The 22,174-nt window shown below is 42.7% G+C and overlaps 1 protein-coding gene across 1 annotated transcript in view; it reads right to left on the bottom strand.

Moving 5' to 3' along the window:
- Positions 1-22,174, bottom strand: part of LOC120044927 (exosome RNA helicase MTR4-like) — a 61,257-nt gene that overhangs the window by 6,129 nt on the left and 32,954 nt on the right. Inside the window, exons 19-24 of the mRNA XM_038989667.1 lie at positions 20,562-20,672; positions 20,179-20,367; positions 13,275-13,438; positions 6,226-6,331; positions 1,986-2,042; positions 982-1,144 (exon numbers count right to left, since the gene is read on the bottom strand). Coding sequence (XP_038845595.1) covers positions 982-1,144; positions 1,986-2,042; positions 6,226-6,331; positions 13,275-13,438; positions 20,179-20,367; positions 20,562-20,672 — 790 coding nt within the window. The remainder of the gene's footprint in view (positions 1-981; positions 1,145-1,985; positions 2,043-6,225; positions 6,332-13,274; positions 13,439-20,178; positions 20,368-20,561; positions 20,673-22,174) is intronic.

Raw genomic sequence — 22,174 nt, 5'->3', positions numbered from 1 at the left:
AGACCCCACATGAAAACAGAAAGACCCCACATGAAAACAGAAAGACCCCACATGAAAACAGAAAGACCCCACATGAAAACAGAAAGACCCCACATGAAAACAGAAAGACCCCACATGAAAACAGAAAGACCCCACATGAAAACAGAAAGACCCCACATGAAAACAGAAAGACCCCACATGAAAACAGAAAGAACCCACATGAAAACAGAAAGAACCCACATGAAAACAGAAAGACCCCACATGAAAACAGAAAGACCCCACATGAAAACAGAAAGACCCCACATGAAAACAGAAAGACCCCACATGAAAACAGAAAGACCCCACATGAAAACAGAAAGACCCCACATGAAAACAGAAAGACCCCACATGAAAACAGAAAGACCCCACATGAAAACAGAAAGACCCCACATGAAAACAGAAAGACCCCACATGAAAACAGAAAGACCCCACATGAAAACAGAAAGACCCCACATGAAAACAGAAAGAACCCACATGAAAACAGAAAGACCCCACATGAAAACAGAAAGACCCCACATGAAAACAGAAAGAACCCACATGAAAACAGAAAGACCCCACATGAAAACAGAAAGAACCCACATGAAAACAGAAAGACCCCACATGAAAACAGAAAGACCCCACATGAAAACAGAAAGACCCCACATGAAAACAGAAAGAACCCACATGAAAACAGAAAGACCCCACATGAAAACAGAAAGACCCCACATGAAAACAGAAAGAACCCACACGGAAACACAACAATTGAAAGTGCTCAGACATCCATTTCATTGACATTGGGGCAGGCGTTAAGCAAGTTACCTTGCACTGACTAAGTTTGATAAGATCACCTGCTAAATGACTAAAATGCATGTATAATTCACCTTCAAAGATGTCTGACGTCCTGCATAAGAACATTTGGAAAGAGCTATCTATTTTATAGTTCTGTACAGGTATTAGGGCGACAGGTGTTGGTGGGGTAGTTACCTTCGAAGACGTCGGTCATCTTGCAGATCTGAGCGAAGGTGGATCCGTTAGCCCAGGTGTAGACCACATCCATCAGGTGAGGCCTGAACTTGTCCAGGTAGGTCTCCTCATCCACCTCCAGTTTAGCCTCTGCAGACACCTTGGCAATGCGCTTGGCACACTCCTGACAAAACCACAACAGACAGTTCAAGAAAACAGACATTGGATAATAAATAACATGCTCGAGCTCAGAATAATTATCGAAGTTGTTTGGGTGCTGAATTCTTGTAAATAGAAAATGAAATGGACAGGAAATGTATCATTAACTTCAGCTTTATTTGTAGTTTCCTGTTCATCTCAAGCAGCCATTCACATGAAGGCAAACACTCAGGCAGACCCAAATCTTTCATCAAACATCTAGATTGTAGACCTAGCCAGCTTTGCAGAATGTGCCAAGTCTCAGCAGACAGAAACAGCAGTAAGTCAATAGAATAGGTAAACTGGTTGGCTGCCAAGTCTCACAGAGATTGCAGTCTGGTTAAACATCAATGCTTTGGTTTAACATGAACTAAGTATAACAAACCACACACCTGAAAAGCAGACTAAACCAGGTCTGAGGGGTATATCACAAAGCAGCATCACCAAGTATCCAGTTTGCTACCATGCCCATTGCAATGCTATATTTGAAGTTCATTATTTTATTTATTTAACTAGGCAAGTCAGTTAAGAACAAATTCTTATTTACAATGACAGCCTAGGAACAGTGGGTTAACTGCCTTGTTCAGAGGCAGAACGACAGATTTTGACCTCGTCAGCTCGGGGATTCGATCTAGCAACCTCTCGGTTACTGGCACCACTAGGCAACCTAAAGTTATTTAATAATATTTAGAAAAGCCAGCTGCTAAACTCATTGGCTGTGCCCCAAATACACTACTTTTGACCAGGGACACACACTGATCCTGCTCTGTAACCTAGGCTAACCCCCTGGACAGCTCCTATTCCGCAGCGTCAAGTGGAATGTTTACCTGCATCTGTCTCAGTGGTCCAGCCAGCTGCTCTGTCAGTTTGGGCATCTCATTCGCCTGAGGGAAGGAAGAGAACACAAACATGACGTTAGTCTAAAACTTTGGACATACCGCGACCACCTGCTGTGTGTCGAAGAGCAGAGGCTGTTTTAGCCAATTCAACATTTAGAATAGTTGGAAAATCAACAGAAAATGTCAGCCGATGTTGTGGTCCGGGGCACTCGGTAGCAGGATAATTGATCGGTCTCTACTCCAGTACTCCTAAGTGTCAATAAAACATTACTGCTGTCTGTCGGTTATTGATTTAAGAAGCATGCCGAGTGACCCACTTCAGTAATGGGACGAAGCCCTCAGACTGCAGAGCATCTCGTTCTACTGTGACGGCTAAATGTTTCTTCTCTAAAGAATACGGATGACCTTAACTTCTTTGGGGTAGGGGGCAGTATTTTCACGTCCGGACGAAAAGCATGCCCAGAGTAAACTGCCTGCTACTCAGGCCCAGATCCTAGAATATGCATATTATTAGTAGATTTGGATAAAAACACTCTGAAGTTTCTAAAACTGTTTGAATGATGTCTGAGTATAACAGAACTCATGGCAGGCAAAAACCTGAGAAAAAATCCAACCAGGAAATGGGAAATCTGAGGTTTGTATGTTTTCAACTCTTTGCTTATCCAAGATAGTGGAAATGGGGTCATGTTGCACTTCCTAAGGCTTCCACTAGATGTCAACAGTCTATAGAACCGTGTTTGATGCTTCTACTGTGAAGTGGGGGTGAATGAGAGGAGATTGAGTAAGGTGTCTCCCAGAGTGCCACGTGCTGACCATGCGCATTCATGTGAGAGTTAGCTGCGTTCCATCGCATTTCTGAAGACAAAGGAATTCTCCGGTTGGAACATTATTGAAGATTTATGTTAACATCCTAAAGATTGATTCTATACATCGTTTGACATGTTTCTACGGACTGTAACGGAACTTTTTGGACTTTTCGTCCGTACTTTCCGCTGGACTTGCACGCGCGTCGTGAGTTTAGATTGTGTACTGAACGCGCAAACAACAACAAGGAATTTGGACATAAATGATGGAAATTATCAAACAAAACAAACATTTATTGTGGAACTGGGATTCCTGGGAGTGCATTCTGATGAAGATCATCAAAGGTAAGTGAATATTTATAATGCTATTTCTGACTTATGTTGACTCCAACATGGCGGATATCTCTTTGGGTTGATTTGTCGTCTGAGCTCCGTACTCAGATTATAGCATGGTTTGCTTTTTCCGCAAATTTTTTTTGAAATCAGACACAGCGGTTGCATTAAGGAGAAGTGGATCTAAAATTCCATGCATAACAGTTGTATCTTTTAGCAATGTTTATTATGAGTATTTCTGTAGTAAATTGAAATCGGACACTGTGGCTGGATTTTCAACAAGTGTATCTTTAAAATGGTGTAAAATACATGTATGTTTGAGGAATTTTAATTATGGGATTTCTGTTGTTTTGAATTTGACGTCCTGCAGTTTTCACTGGCTGTTAACGAGGTGAGACGCTACCGTCCCACATACCCTAGAGAGGTTAACAGATCTCAAACTATAAAAGGTCACAATATTTTGTCCTTAGCTTCAAATTGGGATGTCCTTTGTTAGCCTGACTAATGATAGGACAATGGACGCCAGCGGGGCGCCCGGACACTGAACGACAATGGCATGTGAATGTCACAGAGACTATTTGCTGACAGACAAGAGGGACGAGAGACAGAGACTTGCAGGCAGTAGATATGACATATAGAACACTATAGAAGACTAAATTGCAATGTAGACTCGTACTACACCGGCTCTGACGCTCGTCGGATGTGGCAGGGCTTGCAAACCATTACAGACTACAAAGGGAAGCACAGCCGAGAGCTGCCCAGTGACACGAGCCTACCGGACGAGCTAAACTACTTCTATGCTCGTTACAAGGCAAATAACACTGAAACATGCATGAGAGCACCAGCTGTACCGGAAGACTGTGTGATCACGTTCTCCGCAGCCGATGTAAGACCTTTAAACAGGTCAACATTCACAAGGCCGCAGGGCCAGACGGATTACCAGGACGTGTACTGCGAGCATGCGCTGACCAACTGGCAAGTGTCTTCACTGACATTTTCAACCTCTCCCTGTCCGAGTCTGTAATACCAAGTTGTTTTTAGCAAACCACCATAGTGCCTGTGCCCAAGAACACTAAGGTAACCTGCCTAAATGACGACCCATAGCACTCACGTCTGTAGCCATGAAGGGCTTTGAAAGGCAGGTAATGGCTCACATCAACACCATTATTCCAGAAACCCTAGACCCATTCCAATTTGCATACCTCCCCAACAGATCCACAGATGATGCAATCTCTATTGCACTCCACACTGCCATTTCCCACCTGGACAAAAGTAACACCTATGTGAGAATGCTATTCATTGACTACAGCTCAGCGTTCAACACCGTAGTACCCTCAAAGCTCATCAATAAGCTAAGGACCCTGGGACTAAACACCTCTCTCTGCAACTGGATCGTGGACTGCCTGACGGCCCGCCATCAGATGGTAAGTGTAGGTAACAACACATCTGCCACGCTAATCCTCAACACAGAGGCCCCTCAGGGGTGCGTGCTCAGTCCCCTCCTGTACTCATGACTGCACGGCCAGGCACGACTCCAACACCATCATCAAGTTTGCCGATGACAACAGTGATAGGCCTGATCACTTACAACGACAAGACAGCCTATAGGGAGGTGGTCAGAGACCTGGCCGTGTGGTGCCAGGACAAAAACCTCTCCCTCAACGTGATCAAGACAAAGGAGATGATGACAACAGGAAAAAGAGGACAGAGCACACCCCCATTCTCATCGACGGGGCTGTAGTGGAGCTGGTTGAGAGCTTCAAGTTTCTTGGTGTCCACATCACCAACAAACTAGAATGGACCAAACACACCAAGACAGTCGTGAAGACATGAGGGGTGCCATACATCACTGGGGCCAAGCTCCCTGCCATCCAGGACCTCTATACCAGGCGGTGTCAGAGGAAGGCCCTAAAAATTGTCATAGACTCCAGTCACCCCAGTCATAGACTGTTCTCTCTGCTATCGCACAACAAGCAGTACCGGAGTGCCAAGTCTAGGTCCAAGAGGCTTCTAAACAGCTTCTACCCTCAAGCCATAAGACTCCTGACCATCTAATTAAAATGCTACCCAGACTATATGCATTGCCCCCCTCTTTTACACCGCTGCTACTCTGTTGTTATCATCTATGCATAGTCACTTTAATAACTCTACCTACATGTACATATAACCGGTGCCCCCACACATTGACTCTGTATCGGTACCCCCCTGTATATAGTCTCGCTATTGTTATTTTACTGCTACTCTTTAATTACTTGTTACTTTTATTTTCTATTCTTATCTGTATTTAAAAATATATATTTTTTAACTGCATTGTCGGTTAGGGGCTCGTAAGTAAGCATTTCACTGTAAGGTCTACACCTGCTGTATTTGGCGCATGTGACTAATACAATTTGATTAGACAGATATGATAATACACAAACACATGGAGCTGGACCCTTAATGTAGTGTTACACACACGCCACTAGACCTTTCCTCAAGACTACACCTGTACTGTCGTTACACTATGATACACAAACATATAGAGATAAGCTAGACCCTTACGCCACACATGTCACACCCCAGCACCAGGTTGGAACAGCCCCTAACTGAAGGCTGCCATAATGGGGCCAGAAGTGGAGTCGCTCTGGCTCTGCATCTCCCTGCTTACAGAGTGGGGGGAAACGTGGCAGAGACCTACTAAGGTCTGCTTTTAACAGATTGACCGCCCGCTGCCTGGAGTGAGTGGAATTTGTTATTGGGGAGGTCTGAAATTGAGCTAGATAAGACAAAATGTTTTCAAACAATTGACACAGGAAATCCTTGAGGGGAGAGGAAGCCCCAAGAGGATGTACTGGAGATCTAATCGTAAATTCAAGAGATAAGGTCACTTGGCTACTGTAAGGTAATAGGTTAGTGTGCTTTTGTTGTATGTATGTATGTATGTATGTATGTATGTATGTATGTATGTATGTATGTATGTATGTAAGTAAGAGGTGGTTTGAAGGCATGGGGAAAGGAGGATGTTGTTTATCTGGCCAAAAGTGTTTTATCTGATTGCGTAGGAAATGGTGTGCATCGGGAGTGTGTTCCCAGTGTGTGTGTGTGTGTCTTACATTCTCCTGGAAGACGAAGACACTGAGCAGAGCAGTAACCTGTTCTGCAGTCAGATCGTTGAACAGACCGTTGAACACCATCTCAGTCAGCAGCAGCTCATCAGCACTGGATCAAACAGAACACAGCTCTAAGATCAGTCACATTGTCAATACATTTGTTGTTTGTTTTTTTACAGCATGTTAATATACACCGAACAAAAATATAAACGCAACATGTAAAGTGTTGGTCCCATGTTTCATGAGCTGAAATAAAAGATCCCAGAAAAGTTTCATACGCACTTATTTCAAAAAAATTTGGGCACAATTTTGTTCACATCCCTGTTATTGAGCATTTCTCCTTGCCAAAATAATCCATCCACTTGACAAGTGTGGAATATCAAGAAGATTATTAAAAAGCACGATAAATTCACAGGTGCACCTTGTACTGGGGACAGTAAAACACCACTCAAAAATGTGCAGATTTGTCACACAACACAATGCCACAGATGTCTCAAGTTGAGGGAGCCCGCAATTGGCATGCTGACTACAGGAATGTCCAACAGAGCTGTTGCCAGATTATTGAATATTAATTATTTCTCAACCATAAGCCACCTCCAATGTCATTTTAGAGAATTTGGTAGTACGTCCAACCGGCCTCACAACAGCAGACCACGTGTAACCACGCCAAACCCTCCACATCTGGCTTCTTCACCTGTGGGATTGTCTGAGACCAGCCACCTGGACAACTGATAAAACTCAGTTTGCACAAGAAGGATTTCTGCACAAATTGTAAAAATAACTGTCTCAGGGAAGCTCATCTGCGTGCTCGTCTTCCTCACCAGGGTCTTGACCGGACTGCAGTTTGACGTCGTAACAGCGGGCCTTCGTTGGCCACTGGCACACTGGAGAAATGGGCTCTTCAAGGATGAATCCTGGTTTCAACTGTATTGGGTAGACCGCGTGTATGGCATCGTATGGGCGAGCAGTTCACTGATGTCAATGTTGAGAACTGAGTGCCCCTTGGAGGCGGTGGGGTTATGGCATAAACTACAGACCATGAACAGAATTGCATTTTATCGATGGCAATTTGAATGCACAGAGATACCGTGACGAGATCCTTGTCGTGCAATTAATCCGATGCCATCACCTCATGTTTCATTATAATGCACAGCCCCATGTCGCAAGGATTTGTACACAATTCCTGGAAGCTTTAAATGTCCCAGTTCTTCCATGGCTGCATACTCACTAGACTTGTCACTCAGAGCATGTTTGGGATGCTCTGGATCGACGTGTGCAACAACGTATTCCAGTTCCCGTCAATATCCTGCAACTTCGCACAGCCATTGAAAAGGAATTGGACAACATTCCACACGCCACAATCAACAGCCTGATCAACTCTATGCAAGCAAGATGTTTCGCGCTGCATGAGGCAAATAGCGGTCACACTAGACACTGACTGGTTTTCTGATTCACGCCTTTATTTTGTATATCTGCATATCTGTATTCCCAGTAGGGCTGACTCCAATTATTCAGCTGGTTGATTGGTCGACCGAGATTTGTTTTAGTCGAGCAGTAGCAAACATATATATCTTTTTTAATGGCACACGAGACACCTGGCTTATTCGCACCCACCACAGTCAACTAATCCATTGGAGGCGCCCTTTCCTGACAATTTTGCACATTCATTGTGTGAATTGTTTGCATTTGATTGTTAGTGACTATCAATTCCCCATTACATATATCACCAGTAGTACATTTACCGTTAATTCCTAAATCAACAATGTTTGTTTGGTTACGGTAATGACTGTTAATGCATTCAATGTATTATTCCAATCTTTTAACGTTCTCATTGTCGGAGTGGACACAGGTTGTGCACTCTGCAAACAACATGATACTTCTGAGAAACAATTTATCTCGTTCCATTTACGAGTTGTAGTAATTGTCTGGTGTTTGGATCACTCCTGTCAATGTTGAGTAAGGACACGCATGTGATTAAGCAACCCAAAACAACGGCGCCGCAGAAGGGGCAGACGGAGCGGTCTTCTGGTCAGGCTCCGCTGACGGGCACATCGCTCCCGAGTATACTACTCGCCAATGTCCAGTCTCTTGACAACAAGGTAGATGAAATTCGAGCAAGGGTTGCCTTCCAGAGAGACATCAGAGATTGTAACATTCTTTGTTTCACGGAAACATGGCTCACTCGGGATACGTTAGTCGGTACAGCCACCCGGTTTCTTCACGCATCGCGCCGACAGAAACAAACATCTCTCTGGTAAGAAGAAGGGCGGGGGTGTATGCCTTATGATTAACGAGTCGTGGTGTGATCATAATAACATACAGGAACTCAAGTCCATTTGTTCACCTGACCAAGAACTCCTTACTATCAAATGCCGACCGCATTATCTACCAAGAGAATTCTCTTTGATTATAATCACAGCCGTGTATATCCCCCCCCAAGCAGACACCTCGACGGCCCTGAAAGAACTGCCTTGTACTCTATGTAAACTGGAAACCACATATCCTGAGGCTGCATTTATTGTAGCTGGGGATTTTAACAAAGCTAATCTGAAAACAAGGCTCCCTAAATTTTATCAGCATATCAATTGCGCGACCCGGGCTTGCAAAACTCTGGATCACTGCTACTCTAATTTCCGCGACGCATACAAAGCCCTCCCTCGCCCTCCTTTAACAAATCTGACCACAACTCCATTTTGTTGCTCCCAGCCTATAGACAGAAACTAAAAGAGGAAACGCACGTGCTCAGGTCTGTTCAACGCTGGTCCGACCAATCTGATTCCACACTTCAAGATTGCTTTGATCACGTGGACTGGGATATGTTCTGGATAGCATCGGACAATAACATTGATGTATACGCTGATTTGGTGAGCGACTATTAGCAAGTGCATCTGTGATGTGGTACCCACGGTGACTATTAAATCCTTCCAACCAGAAAACAAAGCGCGAACCACTGCTTTTAAATCATGGCAAGGCGACCGGGAACATTACCGAATACAAACAGTGTAGCTATTCCCGCCGCAAGGCAATCAAACAACCTAAGCGTCAGTATAGAGACAAAGTAGAGTCGCAATTCAACGGCTCAGACACGAGACATATGTGGCAGGGTCTACAGACAATCACGGACTACAAAAAGGAAACCAGCCCCGTCGCGGACACTGATGTCTTGCTCCCAGACAAACTAAACAACTTCTTTGCTCGCTTTGAGGACAATACAGTGCCACTGACACAGCCCGCTACCAAAACCTGCGGGTTCTCCTTCACCGCAGCCAACGTGAGTAAAACATTTAAACGTGTTAACCCTCGCAAGGCTGCTGGCCCAGACGGCATCCCTAGCCGCGTCCTCAGAGCATGCGCAGACCAGCTGGCTGGTGTGTTTACAGACATATTCAATCAATCCCTATCCCAGTCTACTGTTCCCACATGCTTCTAGAGGGACACCATTGTTCCTGTTCCAAAGAAAGCTAAGGTAACTGAGCTAAATGACTACCGCCCTGTAGCACTCACTTCCTTCATCATGAAGTGCTTTGAGAGACTAGCTGACCCTACCTGACACCCTAGACCCACTCCAATTTGCTTACCGCCCCAATATGTCCACAGACAGCGCAATCGCAATCACACTGCCCTAACCCATCTGGACAAGAGGAATACCCATGTAAGAATGCTGTTCATCGATTACAGCTCAGCTTTCAACACCATAGTACCCTCCAAACTTGTCATTAAGCTTGAGACCCTGGGTCTCGACCCCGCCCTGTGTGGACTTTGACGGGCCGCCCACAGGTGGTGAGGGTAGGAAACAACATCTCCACCCCGTTGATCCTCAACACTGGGGCCCCACAAGGGTGCGTTCTCAGCCCTCTCCTGTACTCCCTGTTCACCCATGACTGCCTGGCCATGCACACCAACTCAATCATCAAGTTTGCAGACGACACTACAGTGGTAGGCTTGATTACCAACAACGACGAGACGGCCTACAGGGAGGAGGTGAAGGCCCTCCGAGTGTGGTGTCAGGAAAATAACCTCACACTCAACATCAACAAAAGAAAGGAGATGATCGTGGACTTCAGGAAACAGCAGAGGGAGCACTCCCCTATCCACATCGGCGGGACAGTAGTGGAGAAGGTAGAAAGTTAAGTTCCTCGGCGTACACATCACGGACAAACTGAAATGGTCCACCCACACAGACAGCGTGGTGAAGAAGGCGAAACAGCGCCTCTTCAACCTCAGGAGGCTGAAGAAATTTGGCTTTTCACCAAAAACACTCACAAACTTTTACAGATGCACAATCGAGAGCATCCTGTCGGGCTGTATCACCGCCTGGTACGGCAACTGCTCCGCCCACAACCGTAAGGCTCTCCAGAGGGTAGTGAGGTCTGCACAACGCATCACCGGGGGCCCTCCAGGACACCTACACCACCCAATATCACAGGAAGGCCAAAAAGATAGAGGACAACAACCACTCGAGCCACTGCCTGTTCACCCCGCTATCATCCAGAAGGCGAGGTCAGTACAGGTGCATCAAGGCTGGGACAGAGACAGAAGCTGTTTTTCAATCTCAAGGCCATCAGACTGTTAAACAGCCATCACTAACATTGAGTGGCTGCTGCCAACATACTGACTCAATCTCTAGCCACTTCAATAATTGGATGTAATAAATGTATCACTAGTCACTTTAAACAATGCCACTTTATATAATGTTTACATACTCATCTCATATGTATATACTGTACTCTATACCATCTACTGCATCTTGCCTATGCCGTTCGGCCATCGCTCATCCATATATTTATATGTACATATTCTTAATCATTCCTTTACACTTGTGTGAAATTGTTAGATTACTTGTTAGATATTACTGCACGGTCGGAACTAGAAGCACAAGCATTTCGCTACACCCGCATTAACATCTGCTAACCATGTGTATGTGACAAATAAAATGTGATTTTGAGAAGTATAGGCTACCTGGCCTGCGTGCAAATGTAGGCATATAAAATGTGCACATTTGGGGATCTGATAGCATTTCTGATTGGTTTAATGCACCACCACTTATGAGCTGTGGAGCTTCTCAAAGTAACGTTGTTATCTTCACCTCGAACAGCAAGAAAACAAAGTGTGTTTTTACATCCATTGAGAATTACAATAATTCCTCAATTAATCTTTCCAGCTCTATCCCTTTTGATAACCACTCAGCATGAAAAGGAAAAATATTCAAATCCAGTTGAATTGTCATAAAATAGGCCTACCCGATTACCTCTTATCCCTTGCGCAAATAGCCTACAGCTGTGTCTGTTCTGAGCTCACAGGAGTTGGAAACTGAGGGCCCAGAATATTTTACACAATGTTCCAAGGAGCTTCAGGCCAGACCCAAGTTAATAGTTGATACAATGTTTCAAGCTGTTGCAAACAGGGCATGCATAGCCAATGTAATTTAAATTCTTTTTTAAAAAGTGTATTTTAATTTGTATACATTTTTAGCCTCTTTCTCCCAATTCTCCCAATTTTAATTATGATCTTGTCCCATTGCTGCAACTCCCCAACAGGCTCGGGAGAGGCGAAGGTCGAGTCATGACCGAAACATGACCCACCAAACTGCACTCCTTAACACTCGTCCGCTTAACCCGGAAGCCAACTGCAATGTGTCTGAGGAAACACAGTTCAACTGACAACCGAAGTCAGCCTGCAGGCACCTGGCCCGCCACAAGAAGTCGCTAGAACGCGATGAGCCAAGTAAAGCCCCCGCCGGCCAAACCCTCCCCTAACCCGGACGACGCTGGGCCAATTGTGCGCCTCCCTATGGGACTCCCTGTCACGGCCGGTTGTGACACAGCCTGGGATCGATCCCGGGTCTGTAGTGACACCTCAAGCACTGCGATGCTTTGTCTTAGACTGCTGCGCCACTCGGGAGGCCCAGGATATTTATTTTTATCAGGTTGTTTTCTACCTGCAGGCTGCAATGTTTTCATTTGTTGGCTTTATAGGTTATTTTTTACATAGATGGCAATTGTTACTTTATAGGTTTGTCTCATTTTCATTTGGATAGAATTTTGATTACCCACATGATAATGAGTCAGATACGAAGACATACATTAAATTGTTGCACGAAAATGTGCATATGAAAACCAGAATTTGAACGCAGATCGGAAGAAATTGTAAGATCAATTGGCATTAGAAAGTTTGCCGACTCCTTGTGTAGCCTATTACTAGCAACTTCAGGAGCATAATGGCAGAATCTGCGAAAGCCAGTAGGAGCGGGAGAATGCTCGGGACAGGTGAATGTTTTTTCTTCTGGTTATCTTGATCTCTGGCTCCCTCTTGAGTCATTTGTGTCTTAATTCATCAAACAGTGAGCTTAAAGCATCAGACAAGCTCAATGCATATATAGTTGATTTTATTAAAACAATTGGGTGTTACACGTTTTACAAATAAACGTTTTAATTTTGACCAATCGATTGGTCGAAAGAACAGACGACTTTCGATCAACTAAGATTTTTTTTTTTGTCGGGGACAGCCCTAATGCCCAGTAATGTGAAATCTAAAGATCAGGGCCTAATGAATTAATTTAAATTGACTGATTTACTTGAATGAACTAACTCAGTAAAATCTTTGAAATTGTTGCATTTATATTTTTGTTCAATGTACATAACTGTTCTAAGTTGAACACCTTTGTTCGCAGCAGCTCATCAGCACTGGATCATACACAGCAATAACACAGGTATCAGATCTATCACAGTATTGCTACAGAGATTCAATAGCAAGGTAATATACACACTGTTCTAGGATCAATCATAGTATTATTACAGAGAGGGGTTTAATGCAGCCTTAAACAGACTTATAACATAACCTTGCTTTTAAACAAGTTACATGATAAGATTGGGCTCGGTACATCTGCTATTGTCTGGTTTTAGATTAGAACTACCTAAGATCGACATGTATCCATGTGAATGGGATTAAATCTGACCTGGTATAGGTTTTATTCTATGTCCTGTGCTTTTCACCATTATCAAAACGCAAACTTTGGGGTAAATCGTTACTGCTGCAGATGTTCTTTTCCTTACCTGCTGATCTCACAGGCCACTCTGCCCTTCATCTCGATGACATCAGAGGAAGTAGCGAACCCCAGACGTCTCAGAACACGCTTCCTGCACTTCAGCTCGTCCATCTGCAGGACGGTCCTAGCCTTTTTCAGCTCCCGCTTGGCCGCTTTAATGTCCCCTGCAATCTGACAGACAGAGACACAGGATAACATAACTGCTTAAAACATTACCCTCTAGTAAGGATAAAGAAAATAGTCTCTGTGGATCAAAAAGGGGCTTAGGCATTGCAGGGGGCGTTGCAATTGGTGCAGCAGAATTTTAAAAACATTTTAAAGGCCCTCATTTTTGTGTGAATTATTTCAGCATTTTTATGCCAATTTCCTGCAATTCTCCATGGAGTCAAGACACATTTTATCAGCTTTAAAGTTAATTTCCTACAATTTTACACATTTTGCCATGGAGCTGAGAGAAAATGTTGCCTTTTTAAAGTAAATTTCTAAGGATTCTACATATTCTGCCATGAGGTGAGAAACTGTTGCAGTTTTCAAGATAATTCCCTGCATTTTTCCACGGCTAATGCTGTTTTTCTGCTCAAACTTAAAAGCAATACTGTTAAATTCATATATTTTTTTTAATGTTCAATTACCCTGATGGTCTAGCTTTGATTTTGGTGATTGCTAGCGCACAGATTATATCATTATAAAATGTCCTTGTTTTTGAAAGAAAAGCTCATATTTTGTCCATTAAAATCACATCAAATTGATCAGAAATACAGTGTAGACGTTGTTAATGTAAATGACTATTGTAGCTGGAAATGGCAGATTTTTAAGGCTAATTGATCATTAGAAAACCCTTTTGCAATTATGTTAGCACAGCTGAAAACTGTTGTTCTGATTAAATAAACAATAAAACTGGCCTTCAGACTAGTTGAGTATCTGGAGCATCATTATTTGTGGGTTGGTTTCAGGCTCAAAACGGCCAGAAGCAAAGTACTTTCTTCTGAAACTCGTCAAATTGATAACTAGAATGCCAAAGGTCTGCAAGGCTGTAATTGCTGCAAATGGAGGATTCTTTGACGAAAGCAAAGTTTGAAGGACACTATTATTTCAATTAAAAATCATTATTTATAACCTTGTCAACGTCTTGACTATATTTCCTATTCATAATTTTGTAACTAATTTCATGTATGTTTTCATGGAAAACAAGGACATTTCTAAGCGTATCACCATTATCTTTCCGACACGTTATATCTGGTTTTAGTTTTACATTCTAAAAATGTATTTTAAATTCGTATATATAAAAAAACAAATAGTTTGGACTTAGGCATCCAAAATATGCTTAGGCGGCCCACCCAAGTGCTTCTATGGCAGAAAAATCCCTGCTCTCAGTGCAAACAATCCTTTAAATGTGCTATTTTAATCATATAAATCAAATGTTTCAATTGTAAATAGTCCAGTGGCCATTTGATTAATTGTTCAGCAGTCTTATGGGTTGGGGGTAGGAGCAAGATATAGTTAACAGTTAACGTCCCGTTAGTAGGATAGTCTCGTACAGAGCTAACCCAGTTCATTCTCCAGCGATTGTACGTTGGCCAATAGATCGGACGGTAGAGGCGAGTTACCCACTTGCCGCAAAAGTCTCACAAGACACCCCCATCTCCCCCCTCTGTACCCGTCTTTTCGTCACCCGAATAACGGGGATTTGGGCCTGGTTTCGGAGAAATCGTACTCTTTCGCGTCGGACTCATTAACCTGTTTGGGCTGCAGGGGCAGTATTGAGTAGCCGGATAAAAGGTGCCCATTTCAAACGGCCTCGTACTCAATTCTTGCTCGTACAATATGCATATTATTATTACTATTGGATAGAAAACACTCTCTAGTTTCTAAAACCGTTTGAATTATATCTGTGAGTAAAACAGAACTCATTTGGCACAAACTTCCTGACCAGGAAGTGGAAAGTCTGAAATCGAGGCTCTGTTCTAGGTCCTGCCTATAAATGGGCATGATACGTATTAGTATACATGCACGTCATACACCTTCCCCTGGATGTCAAGAGGCAGTGAGAGAAGAAATGGAGTGTTTATCTTGGTCTGAAGTGGAATAAATCCTCTTGGAATGACGTGTCACCCATTTCCTGTTTTCAGGAAGGCGCGAGAAGGAACCGGGGATTACCTTATGAAAAGCTGTCGTTATAGGCGACTACTATCTCCGGCTTTGATTTTATTTGATACATGTGACCATATCATCGTAAAGTATGTTTTTTCAATATAGTTTAATCAGATTACTGAAATTTTTTCGGGAGTTTTGCCGTGTTCCGTTCTCTTCCGTTTGTTGACATGGAGAGATTCGTGCCACTTGGCTAGTGTGCTTGCTAAATCGAGAGGGAAAAAGGCCGTTCTAAATCCAAACAACGATTGTTCCCGACAAAGGACCCCTTGTCCAACATTCTGATGAAAGATCAGCAAAAGTAGGAAACATTTTATGATGCTATTTCATATATCTGTCGTACATGTGAACTAGTCGTTGGCGCCCAGCTTTTGGGTACTCTCTAGCTATACCGAAGCTGTATGTCGTAATGAAGTTATTTTTAGAATTCTAACACGGCGATTGCATTAAGAACTAGTGTATCTATCATTTCCTATACAACATGTATTTTTTAGTTATGTTTATGAATAGCTATTTGGTCAGAATATGTGTGTCAGAAAAAGTGTCAGAAAAATATCCGGACGTTGTGGGAAAAATATGCTACCTTAGCACAATGTATAACCACTGATTTCAGCTCTAAATATGCACATTTTCGAACAAAACATAAGTGTATGTATAACCTGATGTTATAGGACTGTCATCTGATGAAGCATATCAAGGTTAGTCAAAAATTATATATCCTTTGCTGGTTTGTTACGATCGCTAACTTTTGCTACTGGGAATTGGCTTGTGTTTCTGGCTATTGTGGTAAGCTAATATAACGCTATATTGTGTTTTCGCTGTAAAACACTTAATAAATCGGAAATATTGGCTGGAATCACAAGATGCCTGTCTTTCATTTGCTGTACACTATGTATTTTTCAGAAATGTTTTATGATGAGTATTTAGGTATTTGACGTTGGTGTCTGTAATTATTATGGCTGCTTTCGGTGCAATTTCTGATTGTAGCTGCAATGTAAACTATGATTTATACCTGAAATATGCACATTTTTCGAACAAAACAGATTTATTGAATAACATGTTATAAGACTGTCATCTGATGAAGTTGTTTGTTGGTTAGTTTGGTTGGTTCTTGGTTAGTTAGGTTGGCTTTGTGCATGCTACCTGTGCTGTGAAAAATGTCTGTCCTTTTTTGTATTTGGTGGTGAGCTAACATAAATATACGTGCTGTTTTCGCTGTAAAACATTTTAAAAATCTGACATGTTGGCTGGATTCACAAGATGTGTACCTTTCATTTGCTGTATTGGACTTGTTAATGTGTGAAAGTTAAATATTTCTAAAAAATATATTTTGAATTTCGCGCCCTGCACTTGAAGTGGCTGTTGTCATATTGTGGCCGGCCTCGGGCTTGCAGCCAGAAGAAGTTAAAGAGAAAATCTTCGTCCAGTTCGAGGTGAGTAATCGCTGTTCTGATATCCAGAACCTCTTTCGGTCGTATTTTTTAAAAGTAAACCTTTATATAAACTAGGCAAGTCAGTTAAGAACAAATTCTTATTTACAATGACGGCGAAACCCAGACGACGCTGGGCCAAATGTGCACCGCCCTATGGGACTCCCAATCACGGACGGATGTGATGCAGGCTGGATTCGAACCAGGTACTGTAGTGACGCCTCTTGCACTGAGATGCAGTGTCTTAGACCACGGCGCCACTCGGGAGCCCAGTGGAGACGGTAGCAGCAACATTATGTACAAAATAAGTTACAAACAATGCAAAAAAACTGTCTGTAGGGAGCATGTAATATAGCACAGTTGGTTAAGAGCCCGTAAAACAGCACAAAGCTGCCTTGCATGACTGAAGCTGCAAACTGAGGGATGAAATCCAATCAGGACACAGCTGAGACCAACAGTGTTGGTTAACAGTCTCGGTCTGTCTTACAGGCCAGTTTGTTCCTCTCCGTCACACACCTTGTGTAACTGTAATTCTCAAGTCATGCCAAATCAAACACAGTGTGTTTGTAATCTGGTTTATAGGGCTTTGTCCCTCCCCATGCACAGATATGTAATATATCTCACATACATCGATTGCGCAGAGGTCACAGAGGTCATGACCTAGGCCAGTTCTAGGAGTAGGGCCCGTTTCACACTACAGAGCTAACTTTAACCAAGCCGAGCTGTACTGTACCGGCCTGGCTACACATTCACCATATGTGCTGGAATTGAATTGGGAGAAAGGACAGTGTGGAATGGAAAATATAATAACCAAGCCAGCAAAGTCGGACTACAGCTGGGACTTAACACTAATGCTTTCACAGGCACCTGGCCGCAAAACTATATTCATTTTCCTCCTTATTTCTTTGAAAACTCCTCTGCATTTCAAAGCTAGCCAATTAAAAAGACAAAGATTTGGTACACAACCTTCCCCACAGTGTTTTCCACTCAATATAATATATGTTTATAGATGTTATTTATTTAGTTTATTGCAAAAAAAAAAGGTTTAATCTAATAAGTAAACTTGTGTTCTTACTGATTGTTTTTAGTGGTAAAGACTGACTTCAAAGAGACCACATTCAAGTCCTCCATCCCCCACTTAGTCTGACTGCTGCTCTCTGGCTCCACAACAAAACCCCGCCAGGCCATCTAGAGGTGTGAATACCCAGCCAGCCTACAAGTAGATGGTAAGTGCTTTACAGCTGAAAGGGACTTGGGACCAGCAGCACAATCTTGTGTAGAGGGTGTGTTGTAAGTCCAGTCATTGTAAATAATGTGTCATTTTTTTACTTTGTGCTTGTGGTGTGTACACTTATGACATTAGATCAGTGTTGGCTGCTAACTTGACCCATCTTATCCCTTATCTTTCACCTGTGTTTGAAGACATTGGATCAGCATTCTTGTTGGGTCTCCTGTTAGTACATTTTATGCAGAGAAGCTTATAATTCATAATGTATGACATTCCTGGGAGTGCGTAAACTTGTATTTTTTATTAGCATAGCATTTTTGTATGTTTTCTATAGTTATGTTCTTGAAAATGTATCAATTTACCAATTCAGCCACTTGGGTACATTTGGGAAAATCGTGACACACACCTGGGTGACTTCATTCTAAATGTCATGTAGCTTGCTCATTCTTCAAGTATTCAGTTTGAAACTTTGCACAAACACTGTTGCCCTCTTGTGGACACCATCTAAATTACATCCAGCTTCAAGGCTAGATGTGTGACCTTTCTCTTGCATTTCAGAGATGGTACAACAAAAATAGTTTTTTTTTCTCTTACCAGATCTATTGTGTTATATTCTCCTACATTCATTTCACATTTCCACAAACTTCAAAGTGTTTCCTTTCAAATGGTACCAAGAATATGCATATACTTGCTTCAGGGCCTGAGCTACAGGCAGTTAAGTTTGGGTACGTCATTTAAGGCGAAATTAGAAAAGAAAACGCGGCTGATCCCTAACAAGTTAATTTCTTCAGGATTGGTTTCCTGTCAACGGGACAGTTGTAAATCATGTAGCGCAATGTCATGTGAGCCGATTTTAGCACAACATTTTTTTGTGGTACATATAAGTGTCTTATATCGGCCGAACGCTTAAATTCTTGCTAATCTAACTGCATTGTCCTATTTACAGTAGCTATTACTATGAAAAATACCATGCTATTGTTTGAGGAGAGCACAAAACAAAACACTTCACCACGACAGGTTTGATACATTCACATCTAAAGGTGAAATATGTACTTACATTCTGAAATCTTGCTCTGATTTGTCATCCTAAGGGTCCCAGAAACAACGTGTCGTTATCATATACTAAAAAGGGCCATATAGCATGCACGATCGATTTTGTATTACCACCCCTTCAACTTGCAAAGAAAGGAATCTGTGAAAATCTAACGCTAAACGTTGTTTCAACCAGTCAAATTACATTCCTATTTATTAATCAGACACCCTAAAATATAACCAGACTTCACTATATTGTTCGGCATTTAGTATATCCAATAGGACACCAATTTTAGTAAGGGATGACACGGGCGGTGTTCACTTGATTGACTAACTTTGTCAAACGAGCACCAATCGTGTTCAAACCAAGCTAGCTACATAGCCAATGAGCTGGGCTTTATGAGAGTATACTGGAAACCCAGTATCCGTCGCACAATCGTCTAGCAAACCTTGCGCGCCAGGAGGCTAGTTCCTCTTGGACATTCATGCAAGAATATGGCAAAGCGCGTTACGCATACCTGTGAGTTATGAATACTAAGTGTTTTGCAAATGTTTAACTTACAATATGGCTACTAATATTGGAAAAACGAAATCAAAGTCCAAGTATATCGATTTTGGACGATAGTCTTGCAGAAAAATATAATAGACAACAGCTAAATGAGAGGATGCTAACGATAGACGGGTAAGTGAAATACAAGTCTTTATATTATTTTATATTGCATCACATCCGGCCATGATTGGGAGTCCCATAGGGTGGCGTCCAATGTCGCCCGGGTTTGGCCGGGGTAGGCGTCATTGTAAATAAGAATTTGTACTGACTTGCCTAGTTAAATAAAGGTCAATTAAAAAGATGAACAGTCGTTTGGTGCTGAATGTTCTGCCAAAATGTGAGTAAGTGAATGAGAGCCAGATCCAATATTATTTTTCTCTGATACTCATCCTGTGCTTGTTTATGTCAGTACATTACTGACAGAACGTTGTATGGTTCCCTGCCACACACACTGCAGTGTGGTCCTACAGGACATGAACAAACCAACCATCCAAAATAACACCACCCCACCCATCCTCACCAGGGCTTTCTTCTCGCAGAGGGAGTAGACAGCCTCCAGGCTGGGGTCAGAGTGCATGGGGTGGGAGTACATCCTGTGTTCGAACGCCTCCACCTTCTGGATGATCTTCTTCAGGCCTGGGTCCTTGATGCCCATGTCATCAATGGGGTCCAGCAGGGGAACTCCGTCTGGGAAGCGCTTCTGCACCTCCTGTGTGGTGGAGAAGGGACCAGAAAATGAAGCATAAGAACAGCTTTAATGAAAGTAGAATACAATAAAACTATATATAACCGTCTCCAATGTCCCAGCCTGTTTTCTTGGAATAAAACTGATTTCTGAGTAGCTTGAGCAATAGTGTTAATGGTTGAGAAAGGCATTGATGAACACAAGGCTGTGTCTCTCACCTGTATGGATTTCAGCATGCTTTGTCTGTTGTCATAAGGCCGGAGGTCTTTGGGGATGTAGAGACGGACGGAACTGATAGAGGTCAGGAGGCGGAGCATCACAGGAACCACCTGATCGCAAAGACAAATAGTATATTATTTTATGTATACAGTTAATCTCTAAATATATTAGTATCTATTTAGTATCCAATATGGTAGCCATCATCGACTGCAGCAGGAGATCCTGAATACTTAAATGGGGGTTTTAAACACAAATACAGCACTAAAATGCTATCCTGACTGCTGATATGTCTACAAGTCTGTGGGATCTTTATCTAGGCACAAACTGAAGAACACCTGATTCAACTAATCAACCTTTCCAGTTTAAATCAAACTTGTTCCCCTAGCCTGTACTTCTAGCTAATGCAGCATAACGCATTTAGCAGGAGCCAGTCCAGAGAGCAGGACCAGGAAGTGTTTCAGCTGGAGTTTATGGGCTCCTCAGCGATAATATGAGACAAGAGGCAGCCAGGCCGCTGAAGCACTCTTGATCTAGACACAGAGCTCAGGCGTTTAGGACTGGTTGACAGAACTAAACAACAAGACACTGGGACTCTAAAGGGACTAGCGTACAATGGAGGAAACATGTGCCGCAACAGAAGAGGCTGTTTTAATGCATGGAATTATGTAGATCTGGGTTCAAATACCACTTGAGATCTATCAAATACTTTGAGTGTATGCTTTAACCTGCCTGGAGGGCCAGGTGGTGGGCATGGTTTGTACTTTTGGGGCTGTTCTATTGGTCCATTAAGCCACGCAAACGTAAGTCAAATGTGCAGCAGCAACAGCTAATGAAATCAAGTAAAAAATAACATTGTGGGAGTGTGTGTGAATATGAACTCTTAACTGAAAGAGATCTAAGAGTTTGATAGGTGTTTATATTACATGGAGGGTTACCAAACCAAATGTTTTGAACGAGGAGCATCTTTCCCAACCACACCAGTATGGTATGTTTCAATGTGAGAATGAAGGAACGTCTTAGATGGCGGTAAATTAGATACCATTTTAGAAAATTTCTCTTAAAATCAAGAGATGATGCCATAGAGATGCAATATAGCCAAAATTTTTCCATTTAATTGTGTGGTTTACATTTACATTTAAGTCATTTAGCAGACGCTCTTATCCAGAGCGACTTACAAGTAGATACATTCATACTTTTTTTGTACTGGCCCCCCGTGGGAATCGAACCCACAACCCTGGCGTTGCAAGAGCCATGCTCTACCAACTGAGCCACACGGGGCCCTGGTTGTTGCTTTAAGTTGAAGGGAAGCTCTCTAGGACACAGCCCAGCAGCAGTTTGACCACTAACGCCTTGGCCATGTTTGATTTCCTTCAGTCTCAAGGACAGTAACCCCTCCCATAATAATTGTGTGTGGTGTACATTCATGTTGGATTCCATCCTACTGCTGACCACCAAACTAGGAGTATACAGTGTCCAGTCGTCACAGCAATGCATACACATTGACTATTTCTCAACTATTGGGTCTCTGACCGTGTGTGAGGTCATACAGGGTCAAATGTAGTGCACTAGACTAGGGAATAGGGTGCCACTTCTGACAGAGCCATGGCGTTTC

The sequence above is a fragment of the Salvelinus namaycush genome, chromosome 3 (genome assembly GCF_016432855.1).
Source record: "Salvelinus namaycush isolate Seneca chromosome 3, SaNama_1.0, whole genome shotgun sequence".
NCBI lineage: Eukaryota > Metazoa > Chordata > Actinopteri > Salmoniformes > Salmonidae > Salvelinus > Salvelinus namaycush.
Note: the sequence above shows the minus strand (reverse complement) of the source record. Positions and strands in the feature narration are given on the sequence as shown.